Raw genomic sequence first — 20,000 nt, forward strand, 5'->3', positions numbered from 1 at the left:
CAAAAGGTGGCGCTACAAAGTATTAACTTAAGGGGGCTGAATAATTTTGCACGCCCAATTTTTCAGTTTTTGATTTGTTAAAAAAGTTTGAAATATCCAATAAATGTCGTTCCACTTCATGATTATGTCCCACTTGTTGTTGATTCTTAACAAAAAAATACAGTTTTATATCTTTATGTTTGAAGCCTGAAATGTGTCAAAAGGTCGCAAAGTTCAAGGGGGCCGAATACTTTCGCAAGGCACTGTTGCTAGCTACCATAACCTGCATTGTATATGAAGTGTGATTAGCTCATCCGTATGGACAAAATTTACTTTTTTTTGTTGGTCTCCCCACGTGGGGGTTTGAGCTCTCCGATTGGCTCAAAGTGAAGAAGCCACTGATTGAGATTCTACAAGTAGACTCGGTAGATTTGTCGCTGCCGGGTCGGCACGCAGCAGGTTTGTATTTTGTTGTAGCAAGAGACGGAACGGCCTCCCACTGTGGTGACTTCCTACCGGCAGTCTGTTGCCACCGATCTTCTCAGTGGGTTGATGCTTTACAAGGAACGGCCTCCCACTGTGGTGACTTCCTACCGGCAGTCTGTTGCCACTGATCTTCTCAGTGGGTTGATGCTTTACATGGAACGGCCTCCCACTGTGGTGACTTCCTACCGGCAGTCTGTTGCCACCGATCTTCTCAGTGGGTTGATGCTTTACAAGGAACGGCCTCCCACTGTGGTGACTTCCTACCGGCAGTCTGTTGCCACTGATCTTCTCAGTGGGTTGATGCTTTACAAGGAACGGCCTCCCACTGTGGTGACTTCCTACCGGCAGTCTGTTGCCACCGATCTTCTCAGTGGGTTGATGCTTTACAAGGAACGGCCTCCCACTGTGGTGACTTCCTACCGGCAGTCTGTTGCCACTGATCTTCTCAGTGGGTTGATGCTTTACAAGGAACGGCTTTGACAACTGCCATTTTGCACTTTAGTTGTTCACATTACAGTGATAAATGAACATTAAAAAAACATTCAGTAGGAAAATGAGCATCATAACATTTAAATAAGCTTAATATGAAGAACAACATATTATAAATCTGTGATGTCATCTATCTCTTTGCTTGAGGAGCAGTAGAGAACCTGTGATGTCATCTGTCTCCTTACTTGAGGAGCAGTAGAGAACCTGTGATGTCATCGGTCTCCTTACTTGAGGAGCAGTAGAGACCTTGTGCCATGTGATGTCTTACCTGGAAACACCTGTTTAGATCTGTCTTTTAAGTAAATCAGGTGTTGAATGAGCTGGAGGATCCTTGTCAGTGTATTTTGAATGAATATACTGAATTACATTTAAAGCGTATGAAATTCAGTACACTTTTAATGTGTGTTTCAGTGTAATAATAGTGAACATATAGTCTATTAAAAGACTGAAAAAAGTTTCAGTGTAATTATAGTGTGTGTATAGTATACTTCAGATATACTACACAAGTACATCTCGTATTTGAAGTATATTTAAGAATACTTTTTCCCTGCTTTGGTCTAAATGAGTGATGTCAGCAGGCTGAACAGTGATTACTAACACACCACTAACCTCCTCACAGAGGAACGCTGACCTCCTCACGGAGGACCACTAACCTCCTCACGGAGGTTCACTAACCTCCTCACGGAGGTTCACTAACCTCCTCACGGAGGACCGCTGACCACCTCACAGAGGACCGCTGACACCTCACAGAGGACCACTAACCTCATCACGGATGGACCGCTGACCTCCTCACGGAGGACCGCTGACCTCCTCACGGGGGATCACTAACCTCCTCACAGAGGACCACTAACCTCCTCACACACTGACCTCCTCACAGAGGACCGCTAACCTCCTCACGGAGGAACGCAGACCTCCTCACAGAGGACCACTGACCTCCTCACGGGGGATCACTAACCTCCTCACAGAGGACCACTAACCTCCTCACACACTGACCTCCTCACAGAGGACCGCTAACCTCCTCACAGAGGACCCCTAACCTCCTCACGGAGGACCCCTGACCACCTCACAGAGGACCGCTGACCACCTCACAGAGGACCGCTGACCTCCTCACAGAGGACCACTAACCTCATCACGGATGGAACGCTGACCTCCTCACGGAGGACCCCTGACCTCCTCACGGAGAACCGCTGACCTCCTCACAGAGGACCACTGACCTCCTCACGGGGGATCACTAACCTGGTCCTCACAGAGGACCACTAACCTCCTCACACACTGACCTCCTCACAGAGGACCGCTAACCACCTCACGGAGGAACGCAGACCTCCTCACAGAGGACCACTGACCTCCTCACGGGGGATCACTAACCTCCTCACAGAGGACCACTAACCTCCTCACACACTGACCTCCTCACAGAGGACCGCTAACCTCCTCACAGAGGACCCCTAACCTCCTCACGGAGGACCCCTGACCTCCTCACGGAGGACCCCATACCACCTCACAGAGGACCCCTGACCACCTCACGGAGGACCACTGACCTCCTCACAGAGGACCCCTGACCTCTCAGAGGACCACTAACCTATTCCTATTCTCTTTCCTTATGTTAAGTGTGTGTTAGTCATTCTGTGTGTGTGTGTGTGTGTGTGTGTTCCTATTCTCTTTCCTTATGTTCAGTGTGTGTGTGTGTGTGTGTGTGTGTGTGTGTGTGTGTGTGTGTGTGTGTGTGTGTGTGTGTGCCTATTCTCTTTCATTATGTTAAGTGTGTGTTAGTCATGCTGTGTGTGTGTGTGTTAGTCATGCTGTGTGTGTGTGTGTGTGTTAGTCATGCTGTGTGTGTGTGTGTGTTCCTATTCTCTTTCATTATGTTAAGTGTGTGTTAGTCATGCTGTGTGTGTGTGTGTGTTAGTCATGCTGTGTGTGTGTGTGTGTGTGTGTTAGTCATGCTGTGTGTGTGCTGGTGGGAGGTTAAAGTGGTCATGTGATGTGTCCCTTGGTGGGCAGCAGTATCTCTCAGAGACTAACAGCAACACAATCCCTACTCAATGACTCAATTCAATTCAAGGGCTTTATTGGCATGGGAAACATGTGTTAACATTGCCAAAGCAAGTGAGGTAGATAATATATAAAGTGAAATAAACAATAAAAATTAACAGTAAACATTACACATACAGAGGTTTCAAAACAATAAAGACATTACAAATGTCATATTACATATATACAGTGTTTTTAACAATGTACAAATAGTTAAAGGACACAAGATAAAATAAATAAGCATAAATATGGGTTGTATTTACAATGGTGTGTGTTCTTCACTGGTTGCCCTTTTCTCGTGGCAACAGGTCACAAATCTTGCTGCTGTGATGTCACACTGTGGAATTTCACCCAGTAGATATGAGAGTTTATCAACATTGGATTTGTGTTCGAATTCTTTGTGGATCTGTGTAATCTGTAATCTCTCTCTCTCTCTCTCTTTCTGTGTGTGTCTCTCTCTCTCTCTCTCGCTCTCTCTTTCTGTGTGTCTCTCTCTCTCTCTCTCTCTCTCTCTCTCTCTCTCCCTCTCTCCCCCCTCTCTCTCTCCCTCTCTCCCTCTCTCCCCTCTCTCTCTCTCTCTCTCTCTCTCTCTCTCTCTCTCTCTGATTCTCTCTCTCTCCCCCCCTCCCTCTCTCTCTCTCAGGACCCTGTGTATGGTAAAGGAAAGTTGGCTGAGATACAAGGCCTTATTCTGGGTATGCTGGAGACCTTCAACTATGAACAGGTAACTGTGTGTGTGTCTGTTGTTAACTTACAGAAGGGTGTGTGTGTGTCTCGTTAACTTACAGAAGGGTGTGTGTGTGAGAGAGACGACTGAAGCTAAACCCTAGTGGGGCTTGGTGTTAATTGCAGCGTGTGTTTCCAGACGCCTCTCTACTCACACTCAGTGTTGATTAGTCTGTATCCTGCTCATACAAGGTGTCCGTGTGTGTCTTTGTGTGTGTCTTTGCGTGTGTCTTTGCGTGTGCGTCAGACTCTCTGTTGATAGTGTGTGTCTTTGTGTGTGTCTTTGTGTGTGTGTGTGTGTGTGCGTCAGACTCTCTGTTGATAGTGTGTGTCCTGCCCAGATGGAGCTGGATTAATTAACACTTGTTAAGGCTCCAGATTCATCAGCCCCTCTCTCCCATGTCAGATTATTTAGTGTAGTGTGTGTGTGTGTAGGTAGTGTGTGTGTAGGTAGGGTTTGTGTGTGTGTGTGTGTTGGTAGTGTGTGTGTGTAGGCAGTGTGTGTGTCTGTACTGGTGCAGTGCAGTGTCTCCTGGAGCCAAGCTGTAGCTCAGTCTTAGCACACATCTACACTACCGTTCAACAGTTTGGTGTCACTTAGAAATGTCCTTGTTTTTGAAAGAAAGCACTTTTTTTGCCCATCAAATTGATCAGAAATACAGTGTAGACATTGTTAATGTTGTAAATTACTATTGTAGCTGGAAACGGCAGATTTTTAATAGAATATCTACATAGGTGTGCAGAGGCCCATTATCAGCAACCATCACTCCTGTGTTCCAATAGCACGTTGTGTTAGCTAATCCAAGTTTATAATTTTAAAATGCTAATTGATCATTAGAAAACCCCTTTGCAATTATGTTAGCACAGCTGAAAACAGTTGTTCTGATTTAAAGAAGCAATAAAACTGGCCTTTAGACTAGTTGAGTTTTTATTACAGGTTACAGGTTTGATTATTACAGGTTCAAACTGTCCGACTGGCCAATAAAAAGCCATGTCTCAGACTGGCCAATAAAAAGCCATGTCTCAGACTGGCCAATAAAAAGCCTTATCTTAGACTGGCCAATAAAAAGCCATATCTCAGACTGGCCAATAAAAAGCCATGTCTCAGACTGGCCAATAAAAAGCCATGTCTCAGACTGGCCAATAAAAAGCCATGTCTCAGACTGGCCAATAAAAGCCTTATCTTAGACTGGCCAATAAAAAGCCATATCTCAGACTGGCCAATAAAAAGCCATATCTCAGACTGGCCAATAAAAAGCCTTGTCTCAGACTGGCCAATAAAAAGCCATATCTCAGACTGGCCAATAAAAAGCCATATCTCAGACTGGCCAATAAAAAGCCTTGTCTCAGACTGGCCAATAAAAAGCCATATCTCAGACTGGCCAATAAAAAGCCATGTCTCAGACTGGCCAATAAAAAGGAAAGATTAAGAGGCAAAAGAACACAGACACTGGACAGAGGAACTCTGCCTAGAATGGACCAAATATGTGCTTTTCTTTCTAAAACATATTTCTGACCCCAAACTTTTGAATAGTAGTGTATATATGCACCAAGAGTGTGTAAGGCTGTCATCAAGGCAAAGGGTGGCTACTTTGAAGAATCTCAAATATAAAATATATTTAGATTTGTTTAACACTTTTTGGGTTACTACATGATTCCATTTGTGTTATTTCATAGTTTTGATGTCTTCACTATTATTCTACAATGTAGAAAATAGTCAAAATAAAGAAAAACCCTTGAATGAGTGGGTGTGTCCAAACGTTTGACTGGTACTGAACAGATGTACGGTTGTTCAGATACACACACACACACACACACACACACACACACACCACAACTACACAGTCTGCCAGAGAGCTGATGAAACGATGTGAAACAAGTAGCACACACACGTTTCTCTCCAGCTCACTCAGGCAGAACTGGTTGAATTCACAGAGGGATGAAATGCCTGACTTTGCCTCTGAGGCTAAAGCTACTTTCCCCCCATATCTCTCCTCTTCTTGAGTCCCATATGGCACCCTATTCCCTTTATAGTGCACTAGTGAAATGTAGTTCACTACAGTACATAGGGACAAGCGTTCCTTAGACCTTTTTCCTCTCCCTCCCCTCTTCTCTCTTTTACTCTTTCCCTCCTCTCTCTCTCCTCTCCCTCTCCTCTTCCCTCTTTTCCTTTCCCTCCTCTCTCTCTCCTCTCCCTCCCCTCTTTTCCTCTTTCCCTCCTCTCTCCCTCCTCTCTCTCTCCGCTCCCTCATCTTTTTCTCCTCTCTCCCTCATCTCTCTCCTCTCCTCGCTCCCTTCTCTTTCTCTCCTTCCTCTCTCTCTACTCTCTCTCCTCTCTCTCTACTCTCCCTCCTCTCTCTCTACTCTCCCTCCTCTCTCTCTACTCTCCCTCCTCTCTCTCTACTCTCCCTCCTCTCTCTCCTCTCTCTCCCTCCTCTCTCCTCTCTCTCCCTCCTCTCTCTCTCCTCTTCCCTCTTTTCCTCTTTCCCTCCTCTCTCTCTCCTCTCCCTCCCCTCTCCCCCTCTTTCCCTCCGCTCTCTCTCCGCTCCCTCATCTTTTTCTCCTCTCTCCCTCATCTCTCTCCTCTCCTCTCTCCCTTCTCTTTCTCTCCTTCCTCTCTCTCCTCTCTCTCCTCTCTCTCTACTCTCCCTCCTCTCTCTCTACTCTCCCTCCTCTCTCTCTACTCTCCCTCCTCTCTCTCCTCTCTCTCTACTCTCCCTCTGTTTCCTCTCTCTACTCTCCCTCCTCTCTCTCTCTCCGCTCCCTCATCTTTTTCTCCTCTCTCCCTCATCTCTCTCCTCTCTCCTCTCTCTCCTCTCTCTACTCTCCCTCCTCTCTCTACTCTCCCTCCTCTCTGCTCTCCTCTGCTCTCATCTCCCTTTTACTCTTTCCTCTTCTCCTTTTCCTCTCCTTTCTTCCTCTCCTCATTCTTTTCCTGTCCTCTCTCCTCTTTCCTCTCCTCTCCATCTTTTCCTATTTCCTCTCCTCCCTATTTTTCTCTCTCTCCTCCCTACTCCCTCCCCCCTTCCTTTCCTCCAGTCTTCTCTGACATGAAATGACAGGACAGTCCATAGGAGGATAAGTGAATAGCTCTCAGCTTCCCAAATGGCAGTGAAATAGAGCTGTGTGAAGTTGAGTGGTACTGTGTCCATGCCAGGCCTCCTCTCTCCCTCCCTGAGGCCTCCACTACTATTTAACATGCTGAGAGAGTAGAGGATGACTGGTGGGTTGTACAGTACTATTTAACATGAGAGACTAGAGGATGACTGGTGGGTTGTACAGTACTATTTAGCATGAGAGACTAGAGAGGATGACTGGTGGGTTGTACAGTACTATTTAACATGAGAGACTAGAGAGGATGACTGGTGGGTTGTACAGTACTATTTAACATGAGAGACTAGAGAGGATGACTGGTGGGTTGTACAGTACTATTTAACATGAGAGACTAGAGAGGATGACTGGTGGGTTGTACAGTACTATTTAACATGAGACTAGAGAGGATGACTGGTGGGTTGTACAGTACTATTTAACATGAGACTAGAGAGGATGACTGGTGGGTTGTACAGTACTATTTAACATGAGAGACTAGAGAGGATGACTGGTGGGTTGTACAGTACTATTTAACATGAGAGACTAGAGGATGACTGGTGGGTTGTACAGTACTATTTAACATGAGAGACTAGAGAGGATGACTGGTGGGTTGTACAGTACTATTTAACATGAGAGACTAGAGGATGACTGGTGGGTTGTACAGTACTATTTAACATGAGAGACTAGAGAGGATTACTGGTGGGTTGTACAGAACTATTTAACATGAGAGACTAGAGAGGATGACTGGTGGGTTGTACAGTACTATTTAACATGAGACTAGAGAGGATGACTGGTGGGTTGTACAGTACTATTTAACATGAGACTAGAGAGGATGACTGGTGGGTTGTACAGTACTATTTAACATGAGACTAGAGGATGACTGGTGGGTTGTACAGTACTATTTAACATGAGACTAGAGAGGATGACTGGTGGGTTGTACAGTACTATTTAACATGAGAGACTAGAGGATGACTGGTGGGTTGTACAGTACTATTTAACATGAGAGACTAGAGGATGACTAGTGGGTTGTACAGTACTATTTAACATGAGAGACTAGAGAGGATGACTGGTGGGTTGTACAGTACTATTTAACATGAGAGACTAGAGAGGATGACTGGTGGGTTGTACAGAACTATTTAACATGAGAGACTAGAGGATGACTGGTGGGTTGTACAGTACTATTTAACATGAGAGACTAGAGGATGACTGGTGGGTTGTACAGTACTAATTAACATGAGAGACTAGAGAGGATGACTGGTGGGTTGTACAGTACTATTTAACATGAGAGACTAGAGGATGACTGGTGGGTTGTACAGTACTATTTAACATGAGAGACTAGAGGATGACTGGTGGGTTGTACAGTACTATGTAACATGCGAGACTAGAGAGGATGACTGGTGGGTTGTACAGTACTATTTAACATGAGAGACTAGAGAGGATGACTGGTGGGTTGTACAGTACTATTTAACATGAGAGACTAGAGGATGACTGGTGGGTTGTACAGTACTATTTAACATGAGAGAGTAGAGGATGACTGGTGGGTTGTATAGTACTATTTAACATGAGAGACTAGAGAGGATGACTGGTGGGTTGTACAGTACTATGTAACATGCGAGACTAGAGAGGATGACTGGTGGGTTGTACAGTACTATTTAACATGAGAGACTAGAGAGGATGACTGGTGGGTTGTACAGTACTATTTAACATGAGAGACTAGAGGATGACTGGTGGGTTGTACAGTACTATTTAACATGAGAGACTAGAGAGGATGACTGGTGGGTTGTACAGTACTATTTAACATGAGACTAGAGAGGATGACTGGTGGGTTGTACAGTACTATTTAACATGAGAGACTAGAGGATGACTGGTGGGTTGTACAGTACTATTTAACATGAGACTAGAGAGGATGACTGGTGGGTTGTACAGTACTATTTAACATGAGACTAGAGAGGATGACTGGTGGGTTGTACAGTACTATTTAACATGAGAGACTAGAGAGGATGACTGGTGGGTTGTACAGTACTATTTAACATGAGAGACTAGAGAGGATGACTGGTGGGTTGTACAGTACTATTTAACATGAGAGACTAGAGAGGATGACTGGTGGGTTGTACAGTACTATTTAACATGCTGAGAGACTAGAGAGGATGACTGGTGGGTTGTACAGTAATATTTAACATGAGACTAGAGAGGATGACTGGTGGGTTGTACAGTACTATTTAACATGAGAGACTAGAGGATGACTGGTGGGTTGTACAGTACTATTTAACATGAGACTAGAGAGGATGACTGGTGGGTTGTACAGTAATATTTAACATGAGACTAGAGAGGATGACTGGTGGGTTGTACAGTACTATTTAACATGAGAGACTAGAGGATGACTGGTGGGTTGTATAGTACTATTTAACATGAGAGACTAGAGAGGATGACTGGTGGGTTGTACAGTACTATTTAACATGAGAGACTAGAGAGGATGACTGGTGGGTTGTACAGTACTATTTAACATGAGAGACTAGAGGATGACTGGTGGGTTGTACAGTACTATTTAACATGAGAGACTAGAGAGGATGACTGGTGGGTTGTACAGTACTATTTAACATGAGAGAGTAGAGGATGACTGGTGGGTTGTACAGTACTATTTAACATGAGAGACTAGAGGATGACTGGTGGGTTGTATAGTACTATTTAACATGAGAGACTAGAGAGGATGACTGGTGGGTTGTACAGTACTATTTAACATGAGACTAGAGAGGATGACTGGTGGGTTGTACAGTACTATTTAACATGAGACTAGAGAGGATGACTGGTGGGTTGTACAGTACTATTTAACATGAGACTAGAGAGGATGACTGGTGGGTTGTACAGTACTATTTAACATGAGACTAGAGAGGATGACTGGTGGGTTGTACAGTACTATTTAACATGAGACTAGAGGATGACTGGTGGGTTGTACAGTACTATTTAACATGAGAGACTAGAGGATGACTGGTGGGTTGTATAGTACTATTTAACATGAGAGACTAGAGAGGATGACTGGTGGGTTGTACAGTACTATTTAACATGAGAGACTAGAGAGGATGACTGGTGGGTTGTACAGTACTATTTAACATGAGAGACTAGAGAGGATGACTGGTGGGTTGTACAGTACTATTTAACATGAGACTAGAGAGGATGACTGGTGGGTTGTACAGTACTATTTAACATGAGAGACTAGAGGATGACTGGTGGGTTGTACAGTACTATTTAACATGAGAGACTAGAGGATGACTGGTGGGTTGTACAGTACTATTTAACATGAGACTAGAGAGGATGACTGGTGGGTTGTACAGTACTATTTAACATGAGAGACTAGAGGATGACTGGTGGGTTGTACAGTACTATTTAACATGAGAGACTAGAGAGGATGACTGGTGGGTTGTACAGTACTATTTAACATGAGAGACTAGAGAGGATGACTGGTGGGTTGTACAGTACTATTTAACATGAGAGACTAGAGGATGACTGGTGGGTTGTATAGTACTATTTAACATGAGAGACTAGAGAGGATGACTTGTGGGTTGTACAGTACTATTTAACATGAGAGACTAGAGAGGATGACTGGTGGGTTGTACAGTACTATTTAACATGATAGACTAGAGAGGATGACTGGTGGGTTGTACAGTACTATTTAACATGAGACTAGAGAGGATGACTGGTGGGTTGTACAGTACTATTTAACATGAGAGACTAGAGGGGATGACTGGTGGGTTGTACAGTACTATTTAACATGAGACTAGAGAGGATGACTGGTGGGTTGTACAGTACTATTTAACATGAGAGACTAGAGGATGACTGGTGGGTTGTACAGTACTATTTAACATGAGACTAGAGGATGACTGGTGGGTTGTACAGTACTATTTAACATGAGAGACTAGAGAGGATGACTGGTGGGTTGTACAGTACTATTTAACATGCTGAGAGACTAGAGAGGATGACTGAGATTTTGTGTGAATGTTTGATTCTGTGAGAAATTATTTCCAGGGGAGGAGAACAGTAAATCTAGCTGGTCTCTTTCAAACATTTGTCCAGAGCACAAACTGATCTGGGACCAGGATACAGTAAATAAAATGGTTCTCTCCCCTCCCCCAGACGTTACTGGAGACGACCACCAGTCTGTTGAACCATGACCTCCACTGGTCCCTGTCTCACCTGCGAGCGGCGGTCAGCAGGGGGCTCCACCCCCGTCAGGACCACTGTAACATCTGCCTGCAGCAGTACAGGAGACGTCAGGACAGCCCAGATGACATCATCATATTCAGGTCATCACCGCAACACTCACATCCACGTGGGGTTCTCTACCACCGCTGTCATGACATCATCATATTCAGGTCATCACCGCAACACTCACATCCACGTGGGGTTCTCTACCACCGCTGTCATGACATCATCATATTCAGGTCATCACCGCAACACTCACATCCACGTGGGGTTCTCTACCACCGCTGTCATGACATCATCATATTCAGGTCATCACCACAACACTCTCAGTACAATGTTCTGATAGAGGATGAAAGGTGTCAGATCTGTTTACAGTACAATGTTCTGATAGAGGATGAATGGTGTCAGATCTGTTTACAGTACAATGTTCTGATAGAGGATGAATGGTGTCAGATCTGTTTACAGTACGATGTTCTGATAAAGGATGAATGGTGTCAGATATTTTTACAGTACAATGTTGTGATGGAGGATGAATGGTGTCAGATCTGTTTACAGTGCAATGTTCTGATAGAGGAGGAATGGTGTCAGATATTTTTACAGTACAATGTTCTGATGGAGGATGAATGGTGTCAGATCTGTTTACAGTACAATGTTCTGATAGAGAATGAATGGTGTCAGATCTGTTTACAGTACAATGTTCTGATAGAGGAGGAATGGTGTCAGATCTGTTTACAGTACAATGTTCTGAACCTGTCACCTCACTGAACATTTCCCAGGCTGGTGCTGTAGTGGAGGCTCTACACACGGTAATGCTGTTAACACCTTGTGTGTGTGTGTGTGTGTAGCTGCGGCCACCTGTACCACTGCCAGTGTCTGCAGAGGAAGGGGAGTGGCCACGCGGAGCCCAGGTTGCTGCAGGTCTGGAGCTGCTACAAGTGTATCTCCTCACAGAGAGGGAGGGGCGGGGACAGGGTCACCACGGAGACCGGGAGGGGGCGAAGCACCTCCCTCGCACAGGTCAGTCAGTGACATCACACAGAATATGACCTCAGACCTGTTAATGGGGTTGGTTGGTTGGTTGTGTGTCATTTTATAGTAGCTGCTCGTGAGAGGGGAGAGACAGGCTATGTGCACACTGCCCACAAAATGAGGTGGAAACTGAGCTGCACTTCCTGACCTGCTGCCAAATCTATGACCATATTAGAGACACATATTTCCCTCAGATTACACAGAGCCACAAAGAATTCGAAAACAAACCCAATTTTGGTAAAGTCAGAAGTTTTACATACAATCAATTAGTATTTGGTAGCATTGCCTTTAACTTGTTATGGCTGCAATCCCGATATCGGGATAAGTGTCATCAACGACCGCTGAAAAGCATAGCGCTACATACAATAAATATGACTATAAATATTACTATTCATGAAATCACAAGTGCAATATAGGAAAACACAGTTTAGCCTTTTGTTAATCCACCTGTCGTCTCAGATTTTGAAATGATGCTTTACGGCAAAAGCAATCCAAGCGTTTGTGTAAGTTTATCGATCGCACGACAAAACATTAAGTACACTTAGCGTCAGGTAGCTCGGTCACGAAAATCAGAAAAGCAATCAAATTAATAGTTTACCTTTGATGATCTTCGTATGTTTTCACTCACGAGACTCCCAGTTACACAACAAATGTTCCTTTTGTTCCATAAAGATTATTTTTGAGATCCACAATAGCCCCGTTTGTTTGTCGCGTTATGTTCAGAAATCCACAGGAAAGAGCGGTCACGACAACGCAGACGAAAATTCCAAATAGTTTCCATAATGTCCACAGAAACATGTCAAACGTTTTTTATAATCAATCCTCAGGTTGTTTTTAAAATATATAATTGATATAATATCAACCGCACATGTCTTTCACAGTAGGAGAGGGGGAAACAATGGCTGTCCAAATTCTGTTGCGCGAGCAAAAGTTATGTGACCACTTGACGCCATGTTATCGTTCTGGCTCATTTTTCAAAATAAAAGCCTGAACCTATGTCTGAAGACTGTTGACACCTTGAGAAAGCGATAGGAAAAGGAATCTGGTTCATATCCCTTTAAATCCAGCAAAGGGAGGCTATTGAACCAGTAGTTTTCAAAATAGAAGCCACTTCCAATTTTGATTTTCCTCTGGTTTTCGCCTGCAATATCAGCTCTGTTATACTCACAGACTATATTTTGACAGTTTTGTAAACTTTAGAGTGTTTTCTATCCAATACTAATAATAATATGCATATATTAGCAACTGAGACTGAGGAGCTGGCCGTTTACAATGGGTACCTTTTCAAGCTACTCAATACTGCCCCTGCAGCCATAAAAAGTTAAATTGTTTAACTTGGGTCAAACGCTTCAGGTAGCCTTCCACAAGCTTCCCACAATAAGTTGGGTGAATGTTGGCCCTTCCTCCTGACAGAGCTGGTGTAACTGAGTCAGGTTTGTAGGCCTCCTTTTTGTAGGACCACGCTTTTTCAGTTCTGCCAACACATTTTCTATGGGATTGAGGTCAGGGCTTTGTGATGGCCACTCCAATACCTTGACTTTGTTGTCCTTAAGCCATTTTGCCACAACTTTGGGAGTATGCTTGGGGTCATTGCCAATTTGGAAGACCCATTTGCGACCAAGCTTTAACTTCCTAACTGATGTCTTGAGATGTTGCTTCAATATATCCACATCATTTTTCTCCCTCATGATGCCATCCATGTTGTGAAGGGCACCAGTCCCTCCGGCAGCAAAGCACCCCCACAACATGATGCTGCCACCCCCGTGCTTCACGGTTGGGATGGTGTTCTTCAGCTTGCAAGCCTCCCCCTTTCCTCCAAACATAACTATGGTCATTATGGCCAAACAGTTCTATTTTTGTTTCATCAGACCAGAGGACATTTCTCCAGAAAGTACGATCTTTGTCCCCATGTGCAGTTGCAAACCGTAGTCTGGCATTTTTATGGCGGTTTTGGAGCAGTGGCTTCTTCCTTGCTGAGCGGCCTTTCAGGGTTATGTCGATATAGGACTTGTTTGACTGTGGATATAGATACTTTTGTACCTGTTTCCTCCAGCATCTTCACAAGGTCCTTTGCTGTTGTTGTGGGATTGATTAGCACTTTTTGCAACAAAGTACGTTCATCTCTAGGATAAATAATGTCTTCTTCCTGAGCGGTATGATGGCTGCGTGGTCTCATGGTGTTTATACTTGCATACTATTTTTTGTACAGATGAACATGGTACCTTCATGTGTTTGGAAATTGTTCCCAAGGATGAACCAGACTTGTGGAGGTCCACAATTGTTTTTCTGAGGTCTTGGCTGATTTCTTTTGATTTTCCCATGATGTCAAGCAAAGAGGCACTGAGTTTGAAGGTAGGCCTTGAATTACATCCACAGGTACACCTCCAATTGACTCAAATGATTAGCCTATCAGAAGCTTCTAAAGCCATGACATCGTTTTCTGGAATTTTCTAAGCTGTTTAAAGGCACAGTCAACTTAGTGTATGTAAACTTCTGACCCACTGGAATTGATACAGTGAATTATAAGTGAAATAATCTGTCTCTAAACAATTGTTGAAAAAATGACTTGTGTCATGCACAAAGTAGATGTCCTAACCAACTTGCCAAAACTATAGTTTGTTAACAAGAAATGTGTGGAGTGGTTGAAAAACAAGTTTTAATGACTCCAACCTCAGTGTATGTAAACTTCTGACTTCAACTGTAACCTTTAGAGAAGCAACACACAACTAGACAACTGTCCCGCTAGATAACCTTTAGAGAAGCAACACACAACTAGACAACTGTCCTGCTAGATAACCTTTAGAGAAGCAACACACAACTAGACAACTGTCCTGCTAGATAACCTTTAGAGAAGCAACACACAACTAGACAACTGTCCTGCTAGATAACCTTTAGAGAAGCGAAACACAACTAGACAACTGTCCTGCTAGATAACCTTTAGAGAAGCAACACACAACTAGACAACTGTCCTGCTAGATAACCTTTAGAGAAGCGAAACACAACTAGACAACTGTCCTGCTAGATAACCTTTAGAGAAGCAACACACAACTAGACAACTGTCCTGCTAGATAACCTTTAGAGAAGTGACACACAGAGCTCTCTTCCTCTCTCCATCTGTCTGTCACTTCATTCTGTTTTCTGATGGTCACCTCTCTTGTTGTTTTAGACCAACGTGATGTCCAGGGAAGCAGGGGAAGATGGGAAAAAGGTAAGGACTGTTGTGGGTAACCTCTCATAGGTAGCATCCAGACAGCCCATCTGTCTGTCTTACACTCTCTCTCTCTCTCTCTCTCTGTCTGTCTGTTTCTCTCAATTTAAATTCAATTTAAGGGTTTTATTGTCATGGGAAACATGTTTACATTGCCTGTAGCAAGTGAAGTAGATAATAAACAAAAGTGAAATATAAACAATACAAAAATCTCTTGTCTTTCTCTCTCTCCTCTCTCGCTTACTCTCTCCTTTCTCTCTCTTCCCCTCCTGCTCTTTCTCTTAGTCTCTCTCTCATACTCTATTTCTGTCTTTCACCTACATAGTCTATATCAACAGCCCTTCCCCCCCGAGGAGAAAATAAAGAACAGTAATTAGATTTGTTGGTGTTTTCTCCAGCTAGCTATGTGTCTGACTGTAGCAGACCATTCTGCCATCTGAATGGCGTGTAATTGGTTTATTCAAATTAGTTGTCTAGTAAATAAATATCCAAACACTGAGCGGCTGAGTTTAATGAAGGTTCTGGAAACACTCTCTCTCTCTCTCTGAGTGGCTGAGTTTAATGAAGGTTCTGGAAACACTCTCTCTCTCTCTCTGAGTGGCTGAGTTTAATGAAGGTTCTGGAAATACTCAATCACTTGTCTCTCTCTCCCTCTTTCTCTCCCCCTCTCGCTCTCCTATGCTTCCTCTCTCACTTGAATTCTATCACTGTTTATCTGTTAGTTATTTTCTCTCTGTTGTCCAGACTGTGGTGGCCTTGTGAAGATGACTATTATGTGACAATCGACCACTACAAACCTACTGCACTCTATAGGTAATCTGGAGTATCCATTTGGTACGCAGCCTGTCTGTGGTGCCTGGTTGTTACTATGACGTCCAGCAGGCTGTCTGTGGTGCTTGGTTGTTACTATGACGTCCAGCAGGCTGTCTGTGGTGCCTGGTTGTTACTATGACGTCCAGCAGGCTGTCTGTGGTGCTTGGTTGTTACTATGACGTCCAGCAGGCTGTCTGTGGTGCCTGGTTGTTACTATGACGTCCAGCAGGCTGTCTGTGGTGCTTGGTTGTTATTATGACGTCCAGCAGGCTGTCTGTCTGTGGTGCCTGGTTGTTACTATGACGTCCAGCAGGCTGTCTGTCTGTGGTGCCTGGTTGTTACTATGACGTCCAGCAGGCTGTCTGTGGTGCTTGGTTGTTATTATGACGTCCAGCAGGCTGTCTGTCTGTGGTGCCTGGTTGTTACTATGACGATGACGTCCAGCAGGCTGTCTGTCTGTGGTGCCTGGTTGTTACTATGACGTCCAGCAGGCTGTCTGTCTGTGGTGCCTGGTTGTTACTATGACGGTGACGTCCAGCAGGCTGTCTGTGGTGCCTGGTTGTTACTATGACGTCCAGCAGGCTGTCTGTCTGTGGTGCCTGGTTGTTACTATGACGGTGACGTCCAGCAGGCTGTCTGTCTGTGGTGCCTGGTTGTTACTATGACGGTGACGTCCAGCAGGCTGTCTGTCTGTGGTGCCTGGTTGTTACTATGACGGTGACGTCCAGCAGGCTGTCTGTCTGTGGTGCCTGGTTGTTACTATGACGGTGACGTCCAGCAGGCTGTCTGTCTGTGGTGCCTGGTTGTTACTATGACGGTGACGTCCAGCAGGCTGTCTGTGGTGCTTGGTTGTTACTATGACGTCCAGCAGGCTGTCTGTGGTGCCTGGTTGTTACTATGACGTCCAGCAGGCTGTCTGTCTGTGGTGCCGGGTTGTTATTATGACGTCCAGCAGCCTGTCTGTGGTGCCTGGTTGTTACTATGACAATGACGTCCAGCAGGCTGTCTGTCTGTGGTGCCTGGTTGTTACTATGATGTCCAGCAGCCTGTCTGTGGTGCCTGGTTGTTACTATGACGGTGACGTCCAGCAGGCTGTCTGTCTGTGGTGCCTGGTTGTTACTATGACGGTGACGTCCAGCAGCCTGTCTGTGGTGCCTGGTTGTTACTATGACGGTGACGTCCAGCAGGCTGTCTGTCTGTGGTGCCTGGTTGTTACTATGACGATGACGTCCAGCAGGCTGTCTGTCTGTGGTGCCTGGTTGTTACTATGACGTCCAGCAGCCTGTCTGTGGTGCCTGGTTGTTACTATGACGTCCAGCAGGCTGTCTGTGGTGCCTGGTTGTTATTTCGACGTCCAGCAGGCTGTCTGTGGTGCCTGGTTGTTACTATGATGTCCAGCAGGCTGTCTGTGGTGCCTGGTTGTTACTATGACGGTGACGTCCAGCAGGCTGTCTGTGGTGCCTGGTTGTTACTGTGACGTCCAGCAGGCTGTCTGTGGTGCCTGGTTGTTACTATGACGGTGACGTCCAGCAGGCTGTCTGTGGTGCCTGGTTATTACTATGACGTCCAGCAGGCTGTCTGCGGTGCCTGGTTGTTACTATGATGTCCAGCAGGCTGTCTGTGGTGCCGGGTTGTTACTATGACGGTGACGTCCAGCAGGCTGTCTGTGGTGTCTGATTGTTACTATGACGGTGACGTCCAGCAGCCTGTCTGTGGTGCCTGGTTGTTATTATGACAGTGACATCCAGCAGGCTGTCTGTGGTGCCGGGTTGTTACTATGACGGTGACGTCCAGCAGGCTGTCTGTGGTGCCTGGTTTTAGTTATGACGTCTAGCAGGCTGTCTGTGGTGCCTGGTTGTTACTATGACGGTGACGTCCAGCAGGCTGTCTGTGGTGCCTGGTTGTTACTATGACGTCCAGCAGCCTGTCTGTGGTGCCGGGTTGTTACTATGACGGTGACGTCCAGCAGGCTGTCTGTGGTGCCTGGTTGTAATTATGACGTCCAGCAGGCTGTCTGTGGTGCCTGGTTGTAATTATGACGTCCAGCAGGCTGTCTGTGGTGCCTGGTTGTTACTATGACGGTGACGTCCAGCAGGCTGTCTGTGGTGCTTGCTTGTTACTATGACGGTGACGTCCAGCAGGCTGTCTGTGGTGCCTGGTTGTTACTATGACGTCCAGCAGGCTGTCTGTGGTGCCTGGTTGTAATTATGACGGTGACGTCCAGCAGGCTGTCTGTGGTGCCTGGTTGTTATTTCGACGTCCAGCAGGCTGTCTGTGGTGCCTGGTTGTTACTATGATGTCCAGCAGGCTGTCTGTGGTGCCTGGTTGTTACTATGACGGTGACGTCCAGCAGGCTGTCTGTGGTGCCTGGTTGTTACTATGATGGTGACGTCCAGCAGGCTGTCTGTGGTGCCTGGTTATTACTATGACGTCCAGCAGGCTGTCTGTGGTGCCTGGTTGTTACTATGATGTCCAGCAGGCTGTCTGTGGTGCCGGGTTGTTACTATGACGGTGACGTCCAGCAGGCTGTCTGTGGTGTCTGATTGTTACTATGACGGTGACGTCCAGCAGCCTGTCTGTGGTGCCTGGTTGTTATTATGACAGTGACATCCAGCAGGCTGTCTCTGGTGCCGGGTTGTTACTATGACGGTGACGTCCAGCAGGCTGTCTGTGGTGCCTGGTTTTAATTATGACGTCCAGCAGGCTGTCTGTGGTGCCTGGTTGTTACTATGACGGTGACGTCCAGCAGGCTGTCTGTGGTGCCTGGTTGTTACTATGACGTCCAGCAGCCTGTCTGTGGTGCCGGGTTGTTACTATGACGGTGACGTCCAGCAGGCTGTCTGTGGTGCCTGGTTGTAATTATGACGTCCAGCAGGCTGTCTGTGGTGCCTGGTTGTAATTATGACGTCCAGCAGGCTGTCTGTGGTGCCTGGTTGTTACTATGACGGTGACGTCCAGCAGGCTGTCTGTGGTGCTTGCTTGTTACTATGACGGTGACGTCCAGCAGGCTGTCTGTGGTGCCTGGTTGTTACTATGACGTCCAGCAGGCTGTCTGTGGTGCCTGGTTGTAATTATGACGGTGATGTCCAGCAGGCTGTCTGTGGTGCCTGGTTGTAATTATGACGTCCAGCAGGCTGTCTGTGGTGCCTGGTTGTTACTATGACGGTGACGTCCAGCAGGCTGTCTGTGGTGCTTGCTTGTTACTATGACGGTGACGTCCAGCAGGCTGTCTGTGGTGCCGGGTTGTTACTATGACGTCCAGCAGGCTGTCTGTGGTGCCTGGTTGTAATTATGACGGTGACGTCCAGCAGGCTGTCTGTGGTGCCTGGTTGTAATTATGACGTCCAGCAGGCTGTCTGTGGTGCCTGGTTGTAATTATGACGTCCAGCAGGCTGTCTGTGGTGCCTGGTTGTAATTATGACGTCCAGCAGGCTGTCTGTGGTGCCTGGTTGTAATTATGACGTCCAGCAGGCTGTCTGTGGTGCCTGGTTGTTACTATGACGGTGACGTCCAGCAGGCTGTCTGTTGTGCTTGCTTGTTACTATGACGGTGACGTCCAGCAGGCTGTCTGTGGTGCCTGGTTGTTACTATGACGGTGACGTCCAGCAGGCTGTCTGTGGTGCCGGGTTGTTACTATGACGGTGACGTCCAGCAGGCTGTCTGTGGTGCCGGGTTGTTACTATGACGGTGACGTCCAGCAGGCTGTCTGTGGTGCCGGGTTGTTACTATGACGTCCAGCAGGCTGTCTGTGGTGCCTGGTTGTTATTTCGACGTCCAGCAGGCTGTCTGTGGTGCCTGGTTGTTACTATGATGTCCAGCAGGCTGTCTGTGGTGCCTGGTTGTTACTATGACGGTGACGTCCAGCAGGCTGTCTGTGGTGCCTGGTTGTTACTGTGACGTCCAGCAGGCTGTCTGTGGTGCCTGGTTGTTACTATGACGGTGACGTCCAGCAGGC

General features: G+C 46.0%; 1 protein-coding gene across 8 annotated transcripts in view; it reads left to right on the forward strand.

The window, feature by feature from the left end:
* Positions 1-20,000, forward strand: part of LOC110496962 (vacuolar protein sorting-associated protein 8 homolog) — a 118,858-nt gene that overhangs the window by 79,869 nt on the left and 18,989 nt on the right. For all 8 annotated transcript variants that reach the window (XM_036981974.1, XM_036981978.1, XM_036981977.1 and 5 more), the window contains 4 exons: positions 3,626-3,706; positions 10,927-11,096; positions 11,841-12,012; positions 15,191-15,232. In XM_036981974.1, coding sequence (XP_036837869.1) covers positions 3,626-3,706; positions 10,927-11,096; positions 11,841-12,012; positions 15,191-15,232 — 465 coding nt within the window. The remainder of the gene's footprint in view (positions 1-3,625; positions 3,707-10,926; positions 11,097-11,840; positions 12,013-15,190; positions 15,233-20,000) is intronic.

This window comes from Oncorhynchus mykiss, chromosome 7 (assembly GCF_013265735.2).
Source record: "Oncorhynchus mykiss isolate Arlee chromosome 7, USDA_OmykA_1.1, whole genome shotgun sequence".
In the NCBI taxonomy this organism is placed as follows: domain Eukaryota; kingdom Metazoa; phylum Chordata; class Actinopteri; order Salmoniformes; family Salmonidae; genus Oncorhynchus; species Oncorhynchus mykiss.